Raw genomic sequence first — 21,735 nt, forward strand, 5'->3', positions numbered from 1 at the left:
TGGGTCTAAGGTGGGCTTCTTGAGGAGAGGTCTCACCACCGCCTCCTTCAAGGAGGCGGGGAAGTGACCCTCACTCAGAGAAGCAGAGATGACCGCCTGAAACCAGCCTCGTGTCCCCTCTCGAGCTGCATAAGCCAGCCAGGAAGGGCATGGGTCCAGTAAGCATGTGGAGGAGCTCAACCTCCTCATAATCCTGTCCACTTCCTTTGGAGTCACAGGATCAAATTCCTCCCAGATGACGTCGACAAAACTGTCCATGTCCTGTTCCTCAGACTCTGCCCAGTTGGAGTCCAGGCCGGTTCGAATCCGAGCGATTTTGTCCAACAGATATTGACCGAATTCCTCGGCTCGACCCTGTAAGGGTTCCTCCCTCACCTCTTGGTTCAGAAGGGAGCGAGTCACTCTGAACAGGGCAGCCGGGCGATTATCTGCGGACGCGATGAGGGTGGAGAAATAATTGGATCTCGCCACCCTTATCGCTGCGAGATAAGACCTGGTGAGGATTCTTAGTCGCAACCGGTCAGATTCGGATCGACTGGATCTCCAACGGCTCTCTAGGCCCCGTCTCCGACGCTTCATCTCCTGGAGCTCCGCGGTGAACCATGGGGCTCGCTGGGATCTGCGCCGGGTCAGGGGCCGCAGGGGTACAACTCGGTCAAGTGCCTCCGTGGCTGCCCTTTCCCAGGCTTCCACTAAGGCGTCCGCCGAGCTGTGAGCAGAGAGTGCAGGTGGGTTCTCAAGCGCTGCCTGGAACCTGTCCGGGTCCATTAGGCGTCTGGGGCAGTACCATCTGGTTGGTTCCGCGCACCCACGGCGGGGGGTGGCAAAGCGGAAGTCTAGCCGTAAGAGGTGATGGTCGGTCCATGACAGGGGCATAATGGTTGGGGAGCCCCCACCGAGATCATCACGCCACCGTCCAGATAGGAAAACCAAGTCGGGGGTGTGGCCTCCCTCATGAGTCGGTCCTGAAATTATTTACGACAGGTCCATGGCCGTCATGGAAGCCATGAACTCCCGAGCTAGTTCGGACGATCCTCCTAGGGATGGTAGGTTGAAGTCGCCCAGAACCATGAGTTTGGGGAATTCAACCACCAACCCCGAGAGGACATCGAGTAGCTTAGGCAGGGCTGCCGCTGCGCGATTAGGTGGAAGGTATGCCAGCAGCAGGCTCAACTGCGCCCCCGGACCGTATCTCAGAAAGAGAGACTCACACCCGACTATCTGAGGGACGGTGGTCTCCCGCGGGCTAAGGGTCTCCCTGATGATTACTGCCACTCCTCCGCCCCTACCATGGGCCCGAGGCTGGTGCAGCACCTGGAAACCAGGCGGGCAGAGGTCAACCAGAGGGACACCACCCTCTGGGCCCAGCCAGGTTTCCGTGATGCAAGCCAGGTCCGCGCGCTCCCTCTCCACTAGGTCTCGAACAAGGGGAGCCTTGTTAGCAACGGACCTGGCATTTAGGTAGACCAGCCTGAGCTCAGGAGGCTGCACATCTTCGCTCCCGGGTCCTCGGGGGAAGTACAGAGGGTCGGAGCGTCTCACCGCTTGTAGAGAGCGGAGATGACCCTCCCGGTGTCAATACGGCCCTCTGCTTGTGCACCTTCTGCCGTTCCCCACCATCCTGGGAATTGGTTGTCTGTCAGCTCGCCACTGGGCTTTGTCGGCGACTGGACCCCGTTCCTCACCTTCGTGAACGGTCGTAGGCCTGGCCTGCGCTATGGTTGATGGAAGGCCCCCCCTTCGCCGAACCACCATAGTCTTTTCCCACCCCCCTCCCTAACCCGACAAAGAACTTAACTAAGAACTTAACCAGGGGCCTCTTGTTGGTCTTATACTGGAGGCCCCTGACCCTGCCCGGCCATCTCTCAGAGGCCCAATGGTCGGGCCCGTCATCGAGATTGGATGTAGCGTAGGCGGGTCGCACCCAGGAGAGGGGGGAACCCCTGAGGGCGTGCAGGTCTGTGCTGGAGTATTGGAGGAGCATAGAGTCACAAGGGTTTTGGGAAGGCAGTCCCCTGGATGGAGAATTAGCAGGAGGGTCTAGTCGGGTAGGTGGGTATCTGGACCGTCACCCAGCCACTGCCACTTGGCTGGGTGAACCCCAGAAGCAGGCCACTCCCCATCCTCTCACGATGGGTTGTGACTCTGCTTCCGGAGGTGGTCCAGAACCCCCTCTGGGTGAAGCATACCCCATAGAGCTCTCACCTCTATGGGGCTGCAGGTGTAAGGTCAAGCCACTCTGCCACCGTGGCTTGCACCCATGTACATGTACATGGTGAGAACAATGAATTTGCAAGGTTACCAGATGGATGGCACAGGGAACAAAGCTGTTACAAAATCTAGTAGTCCTGCTGGAAATACTTAGAAACCTCCTCCCAGAGGGGAGCAACAAAAACAGACGTGAAGTGGGTGTGAGGAATCTCTAACAACGCTTCGAGCTCTAAGCACATAGCGCTTATAAGCAACATCCTGAATACCAGGGAGAGAGCTTCCTATGATCTCGGCTGTCCTTATCACTTTCTGTATGGACCTTCTGTCTGAGGCATTGCTGCCACCAAACCAGACAGTGATGTTGTTAGTTTAAAAGGCTCTCAAATCATGCTTCTGTAAAAAATGGCCAGGACAGGAGAAAGATGTCATTTATATGTCAAATATCATTCAGGTCATTTCAATTATCTGTTTGCCTAGACCAGGGGTAGGCAACCTCGGCTCTTTTATGACTCGTGGACTTCAACTCCCAGAATTCCTGAGCCAGGCTGGCTCAGGAATTCTGGGAGTTGAAGTCCACGAGTCATAAAAGAGCCGAGGTTGCCTACCCCTGGCCTAGACGCAGTAGTCTGTTTGTGTGAATTTAGGCAGTTAACATATTTAATACACCTATTTTCTCTACAACAGCCCTGTGAGGTGGATTAGTCTGAAACTGACTGGCTCAAAGTTATCCAGCTGGCTGTGTTTTATTAATTTCGGGTACAAGCCTTGCATCATTAAACCCACTTCCTCTTAAAAATGCAGAGATTTATTTTTTTTAAAATTGAGGCATGACAAGTTTAATAAACATTTTAAAAGTTTAAAGCTGTCGCTTGATCCCGCCGCACCAACGCGAGGTATGCCCTCTGGAGGAAAGTTGAAACAACTACAATAACCGTCGTGCTCTGCGACTGAGGGACGCATGCGCAGAAGACCCTTTCCTTGTTTTCTATGGGAGGCAGCGGTAGGGCCCGACTTCGGGCGATCCCTCGGTAGGGCCCCCTCTCCTTTCATTCCCCCTGCGATCTGGCAGCCGAAGTTACCCCGTTCCAATTCGGGGGGGGGGGGGCGAGAGAGTTTCCTTTGTTGCCATGGTGACGGTAGCGTTACTCTGGGCTGGCTAGCGATGTTCTCGGTGGAGCCGGCCAAGGGAGAAGAGCGCAGCCGGAGCAGCAGCCATGTCCCGTTCCCAAATAATCCACAGTGGCCACTTCATGGTCTCGGAACCCCACGCCGAGTCGGACCCCGATCCAGATGTCGGTTCCGAAGAGGCCATCAGCTCGGCCGAGCGAGCCGTTCGCTTAGGCTTAGGCCTGCAAAGCTGCGCGGCCGAGCGAGTCGGAGGACCCGGGAAGCAGCCGGCGGGGAAAGGCGAAGGGGCGGCGCAGCCTGGTTTTAGGGCTCCCTACGACTTCGACACGGTGAACGAAGGCACCTGTCAGATCTACCGCTACGGGCCGCGCAGCAGCGGCGCGCTCAATATCGACGCCTCCCTCACCAAGCTGTTCGAGTGCATGACCCTGGCCTACAGGTGAGGAGGGCCCGGTGAGACGAAGGGAGGCGGGCCCCGCTCGGTGGCTCCTGGCTATAAAAGACACCCAGGAGGGAAAGTGCCGAGAAGACTGGCCCGACCGATGTGGATTGCCGCAGAGCTGCCGAAATCAAGATCTCAAATGCTTTTGAAGTTGTATTTGACAACATACCTTCCTTCCGAGTTGCCTTATTCCAGACATGTCAAACACAAGGCCTGGGGGCCGGATTTGAAAGACAGTTATGAGAACATGTTTTGCTTTATGCTCTATTCTTAAGTATATTCATTTTTAAAGAGGCACTTTCATTTTAAAGCACTGCAGTAAAATAATTCTATGAACAGTACTTGAAACTGGCAATTATCCTTCTTATAGGGGAGGAAGGCAATAAGAACATATAAATTCACACACACACATATGTATCTCCTAGATCAGACATGTCAAACACAAGGCCCGGGGGCCGGATGTGGCCCACAAAGTGGTTTCATGTGGCCCTCGAAGCCATCCTGGAAACAGTGAGGGAACGGCCCCCTCTGCCTTGGCCCTGGCCCAGAGACCCTCAGATCTGTCCCACTCCTGCCCAGGCCCCCATAGGCACCCTTGATGCGAACGATGTAGAACTGGCCACGCCCACCCAGTAGGCCATACGCACTCTAGCCACGCCCACCCAGTAGGCCATGCCTACCCAGACCACACCCACCCGGCCCCCTGAGGGCAACCGCAATGCTGATGCGGCCCTCAATGAAATTGAGTTTGACACCCCTGCCTTAAACTAATTAACCATGGGCCTGGCCCATTGGCCAATGTTCAATTAAAACCCTGAATTCAAATGAGACTTTTCCCATTGTTTCTTCCTCATACTAGAACCTGCCCACAAATAGGGAGGCTCGGAAGTCTCTGTTAATATCCCATATGAGCCTAGTAGAGTACTTCAGAACAAAGCACAGACATTTCACAAGTAGAAATAAAATTGCTCTTAGAAGCAATTTTAAGAGTTAGAGCAAAGGTGCCACCTGTTCTGGATTGCCTCAAAAATCATGAGAAGTAGAAGAGTGGTTTTCTAACCTGCCATTTGAATTAAACTTTGTGGCAAAAAGTATGCATATGTTTAAATGAAGAAACTTGTTTATCAGTCAGTCAGCTTCGTTGTAAGCTTGATTTGTTATGTGCCTGAGCTTGCTGGATAAAACTGGCAATATGTAGCCAATATATCCAGTTGATAAAGTATCTTTTATAATTGCCCTTTGTAACAGAGTGTTATTTATTGGAAAGCTCTTCGTGATTAATCTGCCAGCTGAGCCTTAGACCCGAGTTCTCCATTCTTAGATTAGACTTGGTCCAAAGAATTGTTGGGGGACGAAGGACAAAAGGAATTCTGAATGCTTTGGCACAAGGCTTCCATTGTGCATTCATTTTTGTCTCTTTCAGAATGCTTTATGAAGAAAGGAGAAGTAATAGCCTCTTCCACTTTTAAATCTCTTCTGTCTCCCTGATATTTCATACTTTTCTTGCTACCCCAAAAATGTTGAAAAACAAAAATACACTTCTGTTAGTATCACATATCTTTGGATTACCAGTTTTAGATCTTTGGCTAGAAGCATCTATAAACTCAATTTGGAAATACTCAAGACAGCAATCTGTCCTTTGATTTCGGAACAGTTATTCAGTAAATGCCAGACTTAAGGTGGTTTTGGTCAGGGTACATTGCACTGGGCACATGAATCTTCACATTGCTTGTTTATGTTCAATCACATGACTCATAAAGAGAGGATATCAAATTGTGTTGCTCTTGATCAATGGTATTCAGACCACTAGCTTCATGTTCAGTACTTGGGGGGAAATTGACCTTTAATTACTTCCAGCAATAATTTTTTTTGAGTGGCACAATTATATTAGTGAGATTAAATAGTTAGAATGTAATCTACAGTACACGACTGCTAAAAGGTTTCAACATATTATTCTTTTAAGATTTATTTCTATTGGAAATACTTTTTTTCATTTGGAAATATTGATGACACATCACAAATCATTCCATTTGTTTTTGAATGTCCTCATATATATGTATGTGTGTGTCTGTGTGTGTGTACACAAACACACACACTTATCCATTACTCACCACGTTACAACTTGAATTCTACAATAGCAGTTAGCTAAGATAGGATATAGGTAAACACATATACAAATTATTATATTAGCTATATGGTATTTTACAGAGTGGCTAAAATGTATTATGCATTTTGCTTAAAAAAGTGTATGATATATTGTTTTAAGATTAATTCAATAGTCACAAAGCTGATCTTCAGACCAGCATAGTTACTTATAGTTAATTGTCTGGATATTTTCTGCATGAATTAATCTGCTGTTGTGCACCTGTTCATCCATCTCCTTAAGTTTGCCCTAAATCTAATGGGGAAGGGACACCAGAGACCAGATACTAGGTTTCAAAGAAACCTTGCACATTAGCCAGTCTTTGAAAAAGATAAATAATTGCATTTATTTTATTACTCTATTTTGAATTCTTTTATTTTCTCCTTTTATTGGCACCATGTATATTTGTAGCTATATTGTCAAGTCTTTGAGCTAGTATTCCTGTTCATTTTGCTCTCTTAATCATTTTTGGCTTGACTTATTTAGTGTTTCCTTAATCCAGATATACCAGATGTTACTGAAGTTTCATTGGAATTTTTTTTAGTGGAAAAATCGTATCTCCCAAATGGAAAACTTTCAAGGGGCTGAAATTGCTGCAGCGTGACAAGATTCGGCTCAATAATGCTATTTGGAGGGCATGGTATCTACAGTGTAAGTACTGGAACAGAGTAAATTCAGAAGTTTATTCCCAAAGCATCTTCTTTCTGTAAGGAGTCCATGTTCTTGATGAATTCTGTAGTGAAAGTCTATTTTCTGTGCACTATTGTGAGCTGCAAGTAATAGCATGTACTGCTGAACATCACATAGTCTGTTCTGTCTGGTTGTGAAGCCCATGAACATTGTCTTCCTGTTTGTGAATGTACAGTTTGCGGTACCTCTCAATCAGTCAGTCAGTCAAAAAGTACATTTGTCTGCCTTTGAAGTGGCAATTGCATTCAGAGTTCTGTTTCTGTTTCATTTTGTGCACAGATGTGGAGAAGAGGCAGAATCCTGTGTGCAGTTTTGTGACTCCCCTAGAGTGTAGTGACATAGAGCAGCACCGCAAGCCTGAGGTGAGCAAGGCTTTTATGGCACAGAGATACCAAACTAATCAGTACAATGATGATGTTACCTAGTTTGGTAATGGAACATCTGCAAGAAAATCACCAACCTCAGAGAGCAATAGGGACCCTACACTCCAACACTGAACTATAAATATTCTGTTCCATAAATACCAGATTCTATTACTTTACTTTTATTTTTATTTAACTTCTATAACTTTATTTATTTGTTAGGCTGTCATCATGGAAGGAAAGTATTGGAAACGCCAGGTTGGGGTTGTTATTAGGGAATATCATAAATGGAGGACATTCTTCCATATTCTGGTAAGTTTCTTCTCAAGCAAGTAAAGCCTTTTGGATAACACATAATATTAGTGTGATAAAATAGCGGGGATATAGTACTATATTGAAATCTTCCATCTCCAGATGATATTCTTTATCTTGCTGTCCTCTGTGTTGTTGCTGTGGCAGACGAGACTAATTCTGTCCTAAAACAATTTAACCCTCTGTACATATTTAGCGGTGGCTCAGTGTGTTAGGACGCTGAGCTTGTCGATCAGATGGTCGGCAGTTTGGCGGGTCGAATCCCGAGTGCCGTGTAGCAGAGTGAGCACCTGTTACTCGTCCCAGCTTCTGCCAACCTAGCAGTTCGAAAGCACGTAAAAATGCAAGTAGAAAAATAGGGACCACTCCGGTGGGAAGGTAACAGCGTTCCGTGCGCCTTTGGCGTCTAGTCATGCCGGCCACATGACCACGGAGACGTCCTCGGACAAGCGCTGGCTCTTCGGCTTTGAAACGGAGATGAGCACCGGCCCCTAGAGTCGGAAACGACTAGCACGCATGTGCGGGGGAACCTTTACCTTTACTTACATATTTAGCTTGCATGTACAAGATTTAAAACATGATGAGGACAAAAGGGCTGTATGCAAGTGCCTCTACAGAATTTCTGCACATTTTCACCAACATTTATAGGCATTTTGTATAGTGTGTTTGGCTAGGATTTTTAGTAGCCTTTCATAACTGAGAAAGTTTGTTATTGCAGTTCCCAATCATGGGACCTAGCGTTAGATTTACCGGATGATTATCCTTTTATTTTTATATTTATTTATATTTCATATTTCTAAACTCTCCATCTTCATCAGAGAGGGGCTCTTTTATCTTTTATCTGAGTCTGTCAGGTACCTGAGACGAAAGACTCTTAGTCTCCACCTGTAGTAATTCATACTTTTTGACTTTTTGCCATTTGTATAAGATACACAATAATCATTAATATTTACAGTTGCTTATAAGGTTCTCTAATGCTTTGTGTTTCTTTTAATGAATAAATTAAAATGTCCTCTGCTAGCGAATATCTCAGGAATGTGTTCTAATCCAAACCATCCTGTCTTTTTGTTTTAGAAGCAGAAGAAGTTTGACAAACCAATCTGTGATCCCAGTCAGGTGCTATTTTAATATTCAAAGGTTCCCTGTCCCTATTCCCTTCTCCCTGTGGCAGAGTCTGAAACTGGAATACTTACAATAACAACCATTGAGCATTCCAGGCTTCCACTTCCCCAATCCTTTGCTGGAACATATGGGTTCCCCCCCCCCCTATTTTGTGCAGGAGGTGTCTGATGCAATTTCGGAGGTAGAATTCAACAATGAAACAGCAAGTGGAGGTTCTATGGAGCTTGATCCCTTACATGATCTGGATGTACTTCTGGACACCATGGTCTCCAGCCGCAACCCTTATGGTGGTCCCAACTTACGTGGTCTTGGTGAGAAGTTACTTTATGCCCTTTATGCAATGGTTTTGTAGTGAAACTTTTTCCTTATGCCCAAGTGCAGAGAGCTTTCCAAGGGCTTCCATATAGGACTTAGTTGCTGACTTGTAAAGACTGTGTAGCTATAAAAGTTGTAAATTTAGCTATACATTTTTGTCTTGTCTCCAGCCTTCCCTTTTGGGGGAAAGTTGTTAAGAGGGTGATCAAGTGGCACCTCCAGAGGATCCAGCATGAAGCAATATCTGGATCCTCTTCAATAAGGATTCAGGCCCAGATACGGGACACAAATGTCATTGGTTATCTGGCGAGAGCAGGATGAGGGTAGTACTTCCATCCCTGTTCTATGTGATCTCTGAGTGGCTTTCTATATCATCGACCATGATATTCTTCTGGAATGGCTTCAGAGGTCGGGAGTAGGGGGCATTGTGTTGTCTGGGTTCACTTCCTTTTTCCCAGGTCATTTTCAGTTGCTGTTGATTGAGAGCAGGAGGTCCAATCCTTAGCCCCAGCTTTGCAAAGGTCCTGCAAAGATCAGTGCTTTCTCTGCTCCTGTTTAACATTTTCATGAAACCATTGAGGGAAATCATCCATTACCAAGGGAAAGATATCAAAATGATGATAATACTCAGTTGTACATCTCTGCCTTCGTTGAGTTATATGCTGCAACGGCCCTTTCCTGGTCCCTGGAGGCTGTTGAGGTAGGGATGGGGAGCAACAGGCCAAAATTGAAGCTTGGCAAGATGGAGTGGCTTTGGGTTTGGGGCTCCTTGGGCTTTGGAGAATTATCATCTGTGGTCAAGAATGGAGTCGGCTCTGCCCCAGAAAGACCTGGTGCATAATCTGGAGTGCTCCTGGACTAGCGACCCCTGCTTGAGGAGGTGGCAGTAGTGGCCAGGAGAGCCTGTTCCTTGTGCACCAGTTACGCCCATTCCGGAACCAACATGCCCTTCACAGAGTCACCCAGGCCCTGTTTGGACTATTGTAACGCAGTCTACATAGGGCTGCTCTTGAAGAGTATCCAGAAGCTTCAATTGGTTCAAAATGTAGCAGCTCTTATAGGATCTGCATTGGTTGCCAATTTGCTTCTGGGTTGAATTCCAGTTGCTGCTTATAACCTTTAAAGCCATACAGAGCTTGGGGCCAGTTGATTTGAAAGACTGCATCTCCCCAATTATATCTGCCTGGTCTACCAGAACAGGAAGCAGGGTATGTTGCAGGTCCCATCTATTAATTAGGGAGGTACGTCTGGTGGAACCAAGAAAAATGTTTGCCTCGGTGGCGGCCCCCTCTCTATGGAATGTCATTTCCCCCAGAGATAAAATAGTCCTCTCACCTTTCTGGAAGACCCTGAAGACAAGGTTCTGTCCGGGAGCCTGGGGCCCCCAGACTGCTATGGAGTGGCCAGTGACTAGACTAATTGTATGGATTGTCAAGAGGCTAGAGTAATTGTATTGGTTGTTGCCGTGGCGGAGAAGCTGGCGTTTTAAGAGTTTTACATTGTGGATTTTTAATGCTCTAAGCTGCCCAGCGTCACCATGTTGTGAGTTCGGTGGTGATATAAATTAGTTTAATAAATAACTAAAATGAATAGTGAATTGTATCACTCCTTATTTTATGTCTTCAGCTCACCAGGGTAATGCTGACATGATCCAGCCTACTCTGACCCAACTTCACCCCAATTTTGGAGAAGAATTTGTAAACACTTTGGATCCTATTCAGGGTAACAGAAATTCCTCAATTTTATATAACTAAGTTGAATTATGTGATCTGGTGGAGCATCCTATAGACAAAATATGTATATTTTTAAAATGAGCTTTGCATAGTTTCCTAGGGTCAGTTCAAGGCTATGTTTTTAAAAGTTTCACATATGTATTCCAGAAAGTGTACAGCATGGCAATTTGTTGCTGGATTCCCTAGATCTGTTTTCATTATTTAATGTATATTTCAGTGGGGAAATGTTTTTACAATCTCAAAATGCAAAGTATCTAAATCTCATGCTTTGGGAGAAAATGAGATTACTGACTTATTTTCAAAAGCCTCAAATTAATCCCCAGATTATGAAAGGTTGGTTTCTGACCTCAACAGTAAATAGTATTAGAGCCATTGATTAGTGTACATTGGCTCAGAGGTATAGCTAGTGAACACAGATAGCCTAAGTCACAAGAAGTAAGAGCAGAGTTTTGCTCGGGCAAAATCCTCTCTCCTGCTAAGATTCTACAAGTCTGCAAGTGTGCCAATCCGTTACTGTAAGTGAGTAAATGAAAATAAACCTTTTTCAGCATCCTATATAGTAGTAGTGATTTCACTCTCATAAGTGCTGATGTTCTCTTTTAATGTAACATCTATGCTCAAGGCTGAAGGATCAAGAGACTTGACAAAAACACTGTGTTTTGCAGAATAAATAAAAATAAAAGGTGGAGGAAAATCAGTTTATTGATTGGTTGGTTAGGCCAGGGGTAAGCAACCTTGGCTCTTTTATGACTCGTGGACTTGCAACTCCCAGAATTCCTGAGCCAGCTGGCTTAGGAATTCTGGGAATTGAAGTCCACGAGTCATAAAAGTTGCCTACCCCTGGGTTAAGAGGAAACCAGGAAGAATAGAAATTGAAAGGGTTGTGCTAGAAAACAGCACCAATGTCTAGTCTGAATCCCAGATGATTATATTTTATATTGTAGCACTCGAATCTAATCCCACTTGATCCATCTGTTTCTGCAAATGGGTTTTCATAGCAGGATTAATAACTCAATAGAGGAATTAATTCAATTAGTCAACTCAGACTGAAAAGTGAAAAAACACAAAGAAGCACACAATATTCACGAGTTGAACCCTGGATGACAGCTTTTGATTTAGTTAATGTACATGCTCCATCTTGTACTAACCATTGATCACCACTGTTTCTCTGGTGAATGTGCTATACAGTATTCCACTACTATGGTCCACTACTATGGTCCTGGAGCCTAAATTGGTCTTCCCTTCTGTCTGTCTTTTTCTTTCATTTGTTTCCTTACCTTTGTCAAGACTATTTGAAAGGCTGCCTGGCCATCATCTCCTTTCATCATTCACGATCTGTAGATATTCAGTCATGTTTCTTCTTCCATTTCTGTCCTGGCTCTTTGGTTGGTACCTGGATAGGAGACCACCAGGGAATATTGGAGCTGCAGACTAGGCTGGAAGGTTGAAAAACATCCTGGAAACCATTTCCATATTGCTACCAAGCAAACAAGATAGACCTGTCTGTGTAGTCATCAGGAATCAAGCTCAACATGAGATTGACTTTACATTTTATCTATTTCAACAAACAGTATTAGAAAGGGTAATCTGAACAGAGTTGTTTCCATCTACAATTTAGAATCTATTGCTAGTAATTTAAAATCTAATGCAAATCACTATTGTCTACTTTATGGAAATTTAGAAAGAGTCAGATCACAATACGATATTCCAGTTATGAAAATTGGTCCATTCTTCCTATTAAAATTTAAAGATTGTGACTAATGTTAATATATTTACTATGGATATACTTGGATGAAGATTAATGTGTAGATATATGACAGCTTGCATTCTACAATCTCTCTAGTCCCTGCATATGTGTGTAGGGACACGCACACATGCACACACAATTATTTAATTTCTCTCTATGCATGACAACTATTATGTGATATAGCCCGGCAAAATTTATAAGTTGTTTTTTCTTTCCTCAGGTTGCAACCCCATATTGTCTTCCTGTCTATGATTTTTTAAAATATCACTAACCGAGAAAAAATCCTAATGGTTATTTGCTTAATTGATTGAGCTTATCAGCCAATCCTCATTTTTGTTACTCATTGACTCCTCCAAGTTATTTACCCTAATTCTTTCTTTTCACAGAATTTATTACTTCTTGTCGTCCTCAGCCTGTATTCCAGGTAAGGAGAAGGAGTATATTCAGTCATTTATTACAGTAGCTACAGTAGCACTTAGTTCCATATGCATAAAGTGGGAAGGATTATTATTTTCTGTTAGAAGACACTTATGTTACAGGGAGTGAAAACTGCACTTTGAAAAGTTTAGCCCAGCCCAGCCCAAAACTCACATAACTGTTTCAACCCATTACTTGATTTTCTGGATTATATTTCTCTATTATATTCCTGTATAAGGTAGACTAAACCATACATAAAGAACTATATAATTTATTATTATTTTTATAGCTACTACATTTACTACAAAGAGTGTGCTGTGCCTGTTTACAAATCTGAATCAGAAATTACAGGCAGTCCTTGCTTAATGAGCACAATTGGGAATGGCAGCTCAGACATTGAGCAAAGAGATCATTAAATGAGATGTCATGTGACTGCTTCGCTCAATGACCATGATCCCAATACTCCCAGTTGCAATCATAAATGATCTCCTAAGAGAGAGGCAGGGAAACAAAAGATTTTAGCATATTAAAATCCACGCACAAGCTCTGAGAAGCAGGGATCTTTTACATATTAAAATCCCGTCTCCCTGCCTCTCCCTTTGGAGATGGCTTAACAGTTGGGAATATTGGGATCACGTTCACTGAGCGAAGCAATCATGTGACATCTCACTTAAGTCCTCTCAGCAGGTGGCAACAGCAGCTTGCAACGTTCCCTGTTGGCTTTCCCATTGATTTTCTGATTGCAGGACACTGGGTGACCAGCGATAAGTATGAATAATTTGCCAAGCACCCAGAATGTCATCACATGACCACGGTGTGTGTGTGTTCAGAAGTGCTTTACAGGCTGTAAAGCACCTTTTCCAAGGCCATTGTTAATTTGAGTGGTCATTAAGCAAGGTCTACCTGTAATTTATCTTTCCCTCCCACCCTTCCTTATGTAATAAAGAAAGTGCTGACAGAATTTAAAAGGTTTCTGTATAAGAGCTGACATTTCCTTCACCTTCCCTAGGTTCCTGCACCTCTGCCAGACGCTACTGCCTTACACCCTGCCGCCCCCGATTTGCCTTCTGTTTCCCCTCACGCTAAGGAGCTCCCAGCATTGGGAGACCCACTTCTGGATGTAGAGCTGCCTACACCTCTGACAGGACAGCAGATCTTCTTGCCATTCTTCCCCACCTCTCCGCCAAGGATCAGCCCTCCACCTGCCCCTCCTATCTTGCATCTACAGCCACAAACCACATTTGTCTTTTCTGTCGTTAGTAACACTGGACTGGAGAAGACCTTGCCATCCCCTTCTGGGGGACCTTTTGTTATGCCAAACTCTGGTTCCTCAACCAAGGGTGGGGGGGTCAGGCAGCTTCAGTGGATTGCTCCAGCACCTTCTCTTCCTCGTCATCAGCCAGCAACACCCCAGCCTTCCTTCACTCCACTACCTACAGCTGGTACGTATTGCTAAACTGGGTTCCATAGAGAGGAGAAATGGGGCTGAGGAGTAGTTATGCTTTCTTTGGACTTCTGCTTTTTGGATTTTAAGTACCGGTAGTACTGGGGATTGTGCACTTACCTTAGTTAGTTTTACAGCAGTCACCGGGTATTTAGGGCAGTGTTTTTCAACCACTGTTCTGCGGCACACTAGTGTGCCGCGAGATGTTGCCTGGTGTGCCGTGGGAAAAATTGAAAAGTAATTATAAAATACTTTCTTTGTGTTTATTTGATTCCTATTCAAGAGAATTACTTTATATATAGTCAATATAGGCACAGAGTTAAATTTTTTAACATTTTCTAATGGTGGAGTGCCTCGTGATTTTTTTCATGAAACAAGTGTGCCTTTGCCCAAAAAAGGTTGAAAAACACTGATTTAGGGGGTGGGGGGAAACAGCAAAAAAAATATTTCTGGCCACAACCATTCAGTTGGTGACCGATCCCTTTTTAAACAGGTCAAGGTGCAGTGCATGTAAAATAGTAGCAGGATCACAAGGACACAGTTGCCATCTTACTTTTTTTGACACACGTGAACACTCCTGGGTAGACATTTGATTTTTCAGACTATCATCAGTTGAACGTCTTCATCTTTGCTAACGTTGGTGAAGCTTGAAAAAGGTTTACATTTTTAAAGGTCTTTCTGGCTATAAATTTTTGGTGTACCTCATTTTCATAACTGTAGAAGTTAGTTTTGTTCCTATTGATTAATTCAAACAAAAGGAAAATGAAACATACATTTATAGAATTCTAGACAACCCATTGCTCTCATTCTTTCAGAAATATTTCCTGATCGGATTCATCAATGCTTTCAACAATGGCAGAGTTTCTAATGTGCTGGAAAAGTTCTTAAAAATTCAGGGAGATGTTCAGAGATGCATCTACCCCCAAAGTAGCCCATGTTGAACTGTATAGCACAATCGAACATTTCCTGTGCAGTTGACCACATGAAATGTTTTTATGATATTTTGTAATTTGTCATAAATCAGAGGTCCCCAACCTTTTGGGCACCAGGGACCGGTTCTGTGGAGAAAGGTTTTTCCACGGACCGGAGAGTGTGTGGTTTTGTGTGCTGCCTGCATCCCATGGATGGGGCTTTGCTTGTTCGGGTGGACCGGTTGCTGGCATGCTACAGCCCAGTACTGGTCCAGGGACCGGGGATTGGGGACCCCTATCATAAACTACTACTACTTTATAATAATTTTTATGACATGTTTTATAAAATTTGCCAAACTTCAATTTCACGGGATCATGGGTTCCAGATTTTGAAGGCATTCTTTGCTAGCTCTTTTTGAGTTACCTTGATTGAAAAGGTTTTGCCCTGTGATGCACAATTTCATCCAGTTAAATGTTACAGACACAAGAGCTTTAGAAGTATACAAATGGTTTTTTTGTATTTGCACCACTATAAAATTATGTAATAATCTGTAGCTCAGGGAGCAGTGGCTTCAGTAGATTTAGGATTTTAGTCTGTAGTCATAAATAATGGGGCTGAAGAGCTCTTTATCGATTTTTCTATTTTAGTTTAAATGTAAATTTGAGAACACGGTATACATATAAATTTGTATGCATAAAGGAAATAGCAGATTGTTTTCGATTACAGTTTTAGAAGTTACTTATGTAAAAGCATGACAGCTTTAGGCTGTCCAACACTTGCTTTTCTTGGTTATATTTTTCCAATTTATTTTTGCATGAAACAGACTGAACCATTTAAAGTCCATTTACAAATTTTGAGATCTACCTAATCACTTTTTTGAAAGATTTCCTTAATTCCCAAATTGAAGTAATATTGAAATGTGCTAATTGAAATGCAAAGCTTATACTCATATCCAGTGTGCATATTCTAATAAAAAAAATAACAAGGGCAAAAATTTAACTCTGGAACTCCTTTTTCTACTCTGCAGCTATTAAAATGTACAGCTATGAATAGACTCTGAGGAATAGTTTTCAAGCTGAGTAATACAAACCAACATTTTAGACAATGGTTGTGACGTGGCCTGGTTCACTTGGATTTTTGGTATTAGTTGCCATTCTGAGTGTGATGCCCATCATTTTAAGTAGCAGCTGGTGGCTTTAATTTCTAGATAAGGTAAGTGGGATTTACTTGAGAAGATTGGCTGACTAACTAACCAATGTAGTTTACTGGAGAATTCAGTGTTCTTTTCCTGGTAGGGCTTATTAGCCAGCCAAGATTTCTAATGACTGGGGGTCCATAGAGCCTGGAAACAGAAATGGGGGGAGAAAAAACCCCTCTTTCTTTCATTTCTAGGTCCTGTACCACTGACCCTCACTCCAGTTACAAAATCTGCTCAGGTAAGGATGTTCTCTTTTATCATCTTCTGAAAAGGGTAAGATGAGCAGCTCTGATTTCGCCACCTTCTGTGCTGGAGGCCTTTCGATAAATAGCCTTATTTATGTCTTCTTAGATTGATATGCACAATTTATTCTTCATAATTTCTTTTGACCCCTATCAGATAACTCTTTTTTATCATCTCCCACAGATTTGTGGCAACTCACACCTCTCAGCTGATGTCCTACTGAGGTCAGTCTCCATTACAAAGGAGCCTTCACCAGTGCCTGTCTCAGCTGCTGCCTTGCTTGATACTGGTAAACATGCTAGGCTTGGAGTCATTTCACATATTCTGTCTCATCTATTCCTCTTCTTTAGTCTATGTATTCTATTTTGATGAAAACGGGATATAAGTCCATTTACCCCTATATTTTGGGAAATGTTCCAGATTCCTCAACCCAGAAGATAGCCAAGGAGAAGAATCTGTGTAGTCACCAGGAAAAATACAAACATAATCCTGTTCAGGTAAGAAGATCGCTATTGTATATGAAAGGGAGATCATATTTCTCCTAAGTTGGTTTTTAAATCTGAAGAGTATCAGAATCAGAATATGATAGTGGAAGTGGCAATATTATTACTTATCTTTATAATCACTTGGGGTGAAGATAATTGTCTTAAATTCAGAGTCATCTTCTTTTTGACTAAATAAATATATTAATCTCACCTGATTCCACCCACATATCCCACCCTCCCATGCCATGTGTCTTCTGCAGATCAAAAACAATGGTTTATCTTGTGTATCCCAACTGAATGAATTGCAAAGCTGAGAATTGTCAGAATGTAATTGTCCCTTGTCCCTCGGACAAGCGCTGGCTCTTCGGCTTTGAAATGGAGATGAGTACCGGCCCCTAGAGTCGGAAACGACTAGACTAGCACGACTAGCACGCACGACTAGCACGCACGTGCGGGGGGGGGGAACCTTTACCTTTACCTTTAATTGTCCCTTGCAGGGAAGCTGCCGATCAAGTTTTACTTCTGCTGACTGTGCCCGTCGTATGATCATTAGCTCAGGCTTTAACACTCTTGCCAGTCTAGTACTGTCAGGATCTGATCAACAAACCAGCACTAAGGTACATATCTTTTCCCTGTATGAAAGAAGGTAAGTATTTATTTTGTCTTTCCCATTTCTCCTGTGATCCTCTTGGAATTTTCTTCCCTTGTTCTGTTCAGCTCAGCAAAGCGCTGCTCTTGCAGAAAAGTGTAGCATATGTAGGAAGACTGCAGCAAGAGCGCCGACAGAATCAGGAAATGGTAGAAAGACTGCGTGGAGAAATTGAAGAGTTGAGCACTGCCATTGAGTAAGTTGAATAGTAGGCTTGAATGGTTGAGCTGTCACTTGATCTGAGTAAAGGAAATTTATATTGTTGAGTTGTACTTTTTCTTTTCTTTTTTTCTGCAGTAAATTCCAGCGCCAACTTCCACCTAATGGAGCTCCCGTATTACCACCACAATCAAATCAGGCTTCTGAACTCTATGAAGAATATGTACGTCAGCGCACATTAGAGGACTGGCGTTTTTGGATTGTATCCATTAGGAACTAACAAAGTGGGGTTTATTTGGTTACTGCAAAAGAACAAATTGGGGGCATAAAATCTGATGTATTTGCCTCAGCAACAGTTAAAAATGAGAAAAGTTGATTATAATGAATCCTTAACTCTTTTCAACTTTCAGTTCAGTGTTATAATTAAACCACTGTTTGAGAGCTATACCAGAATGGTGAACACGGGCAGCATCAAGGATTTCTGCCAATCAGTGATGAACTGGTTGGAGCAGCACTGCACATTACCCATCTTGCGCCCTGGTATGGTTTGACACTTTGGTAGGACGAATTAGAATTGTGAGGAAAGCTGAAGACTCCATGCAGATTTTTTTCAAATGAGTACCTAGGAAAATACTCCAGGGTCCTATCTGGGTCTTGATCAAAGACAGGACTTTGAGTACCTTTGCTCCAGAGGATGAAATAAACATAGCATCTTAAGTGCTACCCCTGCCCTTTTAGCCTTCAGGAGACTATGAAGATGCAGCTCTTTCAAGCATTGGGCTAGGGTGGGGTTGAGTCAGGCGGCCAAATATTTGGTTGTTCTGGCCCCTAGTGTGAAGATTGTTCTGCTTTTATTTCAGCCATTTTTTTTTGTTTTTAATTGGTTGTTATGAACCACCTTGGGTCATTATGTGAGATAGGCAGCCATGTACGTTTTTTAAATTCTTAGTATGACATGAGAAAAATGAAAGGAGGAATTGGAAGATTTATCTTAATTCTATAACTTGCCTATTGTGATTTTGCTAGAATAATGTGAAGCTCAGAATGTAAGTGTAAAATAGGGAGAATGAAAACTGCACAACCATGTCTAGATTTGGAGCAGAGGAAAGGCAAGAATTATCACAAGATAATGGCTATGCAAGGAAAGCGTATATACTTATGGCTTTTGTTCCATCTCAGTCGCAAGGACCACATTTCTAGGGATTAGGAAAAGGCATCTAACTTAATTTCTTATTAATACTTTGGGTTTTTTTCTTTTTTTCTTTTTGTAGCTATCTCTGGCTCTCTTCTGCAGCTGAGCAAAATCACATCAATATTGACTCAGCCAAACCATCTGCCTGGACAAGCTCTACGGGCAGTATCTTCTCCACAGAGCAAGAGCAACAACTAGGACGAAGATCTGGCTTCCTTCCCCCAGAGGTTGCTTGGAATCCAGAATAAGAACCTCTAACTCAGGAAATCCCTTCATCATGGAATTAAGGACATTGTAACAATATTGGTGCTATTCCACAGCAGGGAATCTCTGGGGAGGACCACCTTTGGTGCTGGTCATCATGGCAGAACAGTGGAAGGGTAGAGGGAACTGGACAAGGTATGGAGTTAAAATTGTAGAAAGGAGTCATCAGGCATGGCTTTTCAAGATTTTTATAGAACTGGGAAGAGTGTGGGTCTCCATTTCCACAGTTTTCCCACCAGGGGGCAGTAGAGATACTTAGCATGATTCAGTTTCTCACAAAATGTGAAAGCTTATGGCTGGCAGTCCCTGATTACAGGTAGTCCTTGACTTACAGCCATCTGTTTAATGACCAAAGTTACGATGATAGTTTTTCACATGACCATTGCAGCAGCCCAATGGTCACACGATCAACATTCGGCCACTTGGCAGCTGACTCGTATTTATGACGGTTGCAGTGTCCCAGGGTCATATGGTTACCTTTTTTCAACCTGACAAGCAAAGTCAGTGGGGAAGTCAGCGTCACTGAACAGCTGTGTTACTAATTTAACAACTGCAGTGATTCATTCAGCTCTGCCAAGAAAGGTCATAAAAGGGGCAAAACTCAATTAACAATTGTCTCACTTAGCAATAGAAATGTTGGTCATAACTCATGGACTGCCCGTCCTGCTTGCCGGTCTGCTCGTGCCTTGAAAAACTGGGTGTCTTACAGGCTGATTGCAGGCTTCATTCACATGGATGGTTGCTGACACACACTTTGCCTAATTTACTTCCTGATCAGAGATTTTATGCAGAGCTACCTGTTTTCTGGACGTGCCCTGAATTTCTTCAGGAGGGTGGAACCTGATTTCCAGCAACGATGTTTACTTTGGGGTTGTCTACCTCCAAAGATCGTTATCTTGATATTTGGATAAAAACTAAATATCTAACCTCTGAAGAACACGAGCAGGTTCTTATAAAGCAATCGATGGAGCAGAGTTATTTTCAGTGCAATCCTGTGCCCTCTGTTCAAAGGAAGGTTTTGCTTAGTTCTAAGAATACAACTATTGCCTAATTATTTTACATACTACAATTAATGCTTTCCATACAATAATTCAAATGCCCAGGAAGTGTAGGGAACTTTTTCTAAAATACTGTCTTGTAGCACAGCTTTTTTATAGAAATGTTTCAGTAATAAATGTACTCAAAGATAGTGGCATACCGAATCCGTTACCAGGGACAACTTTTCACAGTGCTGCTGCCTCTATGTGAAATTATCAAATGGGAGACAACTGCCATTAAGGAATATACTCATTTGATTAAAGGAGTTACATCTTGGTATAAAGTATAAAGACATTGTAGAGAGCAAACATCGGGACATTGCATAGCAAAGTAGTCAGATTCTGTTGGTATCTATTCTATCTGATAGCATGCAAATTAGCCTTATGTCCTTATAATTGTTCTTGCCTTTAAGCTGATACTGATAAAAAGTGAAAACTGAACAATAAATTGACCGTATCTATTTCATAATTATATGGTGTAGGGATTGGCAATATGGTGCTTATAGACTTTAGGACATCTACCACCATCTCAAAGTGATGCTCAGGTCTAAAATAAGTGAAACCTGATTTTAAAAAGACATCCGTTGATTTAGAGATTTAGTGAAAATATAACATTCCATTGTCCAACATTTTTGTGGAAGCGGAAATATGCAAAATTCATTACGAACTGAAATACCCCTTGTTTTTTTAATACATGTTGTCATATGATCTGTAGCCCCTTTGTGTCCTCTATTCATGTTTGGAGGAGGAATCTAAGATACCACCAAAAGCCAGTTTGGTGTAGTGGATAAGACTGTCAGGCTAATTCTGCACTAAGTCTGAAACCAATTGGCTGTCCTTGGGCCAGTCCACACTCTCTCTCAGCCCTAAGGAGCTGGAAGTGGCAAACCACTTTTGAACTCTTGCCAAATGATAAGATAGGCAGGCAAGTAAATTGTTGCCTACCTTGGCTACAAATACTAACAAGGTTTTAATTTTTTCCAGTCACCTGGGATTTCCCTAGTTGAAAATTTCTTCAGTTTTAATGAACCACTACAGATGTCTTGTGATTACAATTTATTTCGTAATTTCAGAGGCTATCATCTCAGATGCAACTTGTGGGGGGTTTTTTATGCTGAACTTGTATTTTTAGTTTTTTCTTTTCCCTTTTGTTATTTTCCTGACGTTTCACTATTATTATTTCTATATAGATATAGACACCTACACGATCAGCATCACATTGTTATACATAATTAAAGGCACTTTTAAATTATCACTTACGTTACAGGTTTTAAAGGACTGTCTTATCATGATTTTATCAAACATAGTTTCTGTAATTTTCAGCTCCTGTCTCCATTTATCTTATCAGGTATGCCTTCCATTGGCCTATCTATTACTTTAATCAAGTTGATTATAATGTATCAGTCCATTGGTGCTTCTGCAGATACAGATTAAGTGCTGTTGTTTGATAGCTCATGGTACAGGCAGTATGCTCTTGTGTATTCAGTATTTAACATTCCCCCAAAGCTGTGGTGTGCTGAAATTCTATCC

At 43.0% G+C, this 21,735-nt stretch overlaps 1 protein-coding gene and 1 long non-coding RNA gene across 6 annotated transcripts; one reads left to right on the forward strand and one right to left on the reverse strand.

Moving 5' to 3' along the window:
• The first annotated feature begins 2,920 nt into the window (after positions 1–2,920).
• LOC308670758 (MLX-interacting protein-like) lies at positions 2,921–21,673 on the forward strand. 5 transcript variants are annotated; one of them, XR_014027078.1, is made up of 18 exons: positions 2,928–3,778; positions 6,469–6,575; positions 6,894–6,976; positions 7,199–7,288; positions 8,363–8,404; positions 8,568–8,721; positions 10,352–10,447; positions 12,592–12,629; positions 13,632–14,064; positions 16,371–16,414; positions 16,603–16,708; positions 16,840–16,916; positions 17,402–17,521; positions 17,622–17,749; positions 17,851–17,974; positions 18,123–18,252; positions 18,984–19,303; positions 21,396–21,673. XR_014027078.1 is itself a non-coding variant. In XM_081332476.1 (17 exons), the coding sequence occupies exons 1-17, from the start codon at positions 3,426–3,428 to the stop codon at positions 19,100–19,102; spliced, it is 2,244 nt and encodes a 747-aa protein (XP_081188602.1). In that variant the 5' UTR covers positions 2,928–3,425; the 3' UTR covers positions 19,103–21,673. The 5 variants fall into 5 exon arrangements, 3 of the variants coding, with proteins under 3 accessions (XP_081188603.1, XP_081188602.1, XP_081188604.1); XM_081332476.1 differs by having other exon boundaries at positions 18,984–21,673; XR_014027077.1 differs by lacking the exon at positions 17,851–17,974 and having other exon boundaries at positions 2,921–3,778; positions 18,984–21,673.
• On the reverse strand, positions 11,143–17,498 carry LOC308670786. Its single transcript, XR_014027086.1, has 4 exons — positions 17,383–17,498; positions 14,620–14,801; positions 14,187–14,276; positions 11,143–11,851 (listed from the first exon to the last, which is right to left on the reverse strand). It is a non-coding gene; the product is annotated as an uncharacterized lncRNA (long non-coding RNA).
• Positions 21,674–21,735: the final 62 nt, after the last annotated feature.

This window comes from Vipera berus (assembly GCF_964194415.1).
Source record: "Vipera berus genome assembly, chromosome: 1".
Classification (NCBI taxonomy): Eukaryota; Metazoa; Chordata; class Lepidosauria; order Squamata; family Viperidae; genus Vipera; species Vipera berus.

Excerpts from the sequence above, each read along its gene's own strand:
- LOC308670758 (XM_081332476.1), top strand. The coding sequence starts at position 3,426 with ATGTCCCGTTCCCAAATAATCCACAGTGGCCACTTCATGGTCTCGGAA. Across the intron at positions 6,576-6,893 it reads GAGGGCATGGTATCTACAGT|ATGTGGAGAAGAGGCAGAAT; the intron begins GTAAGTACTGGA and ends TTTTGTGCACAG. Across the intron at positions 12,630-13,631 it reads GTCCTCAGCCTGTATTCCAG|GTTCCTGCACCTCTGCCAGA; the intron begins GTAAGGAGAAGG and ends CACCTTCCCTAG.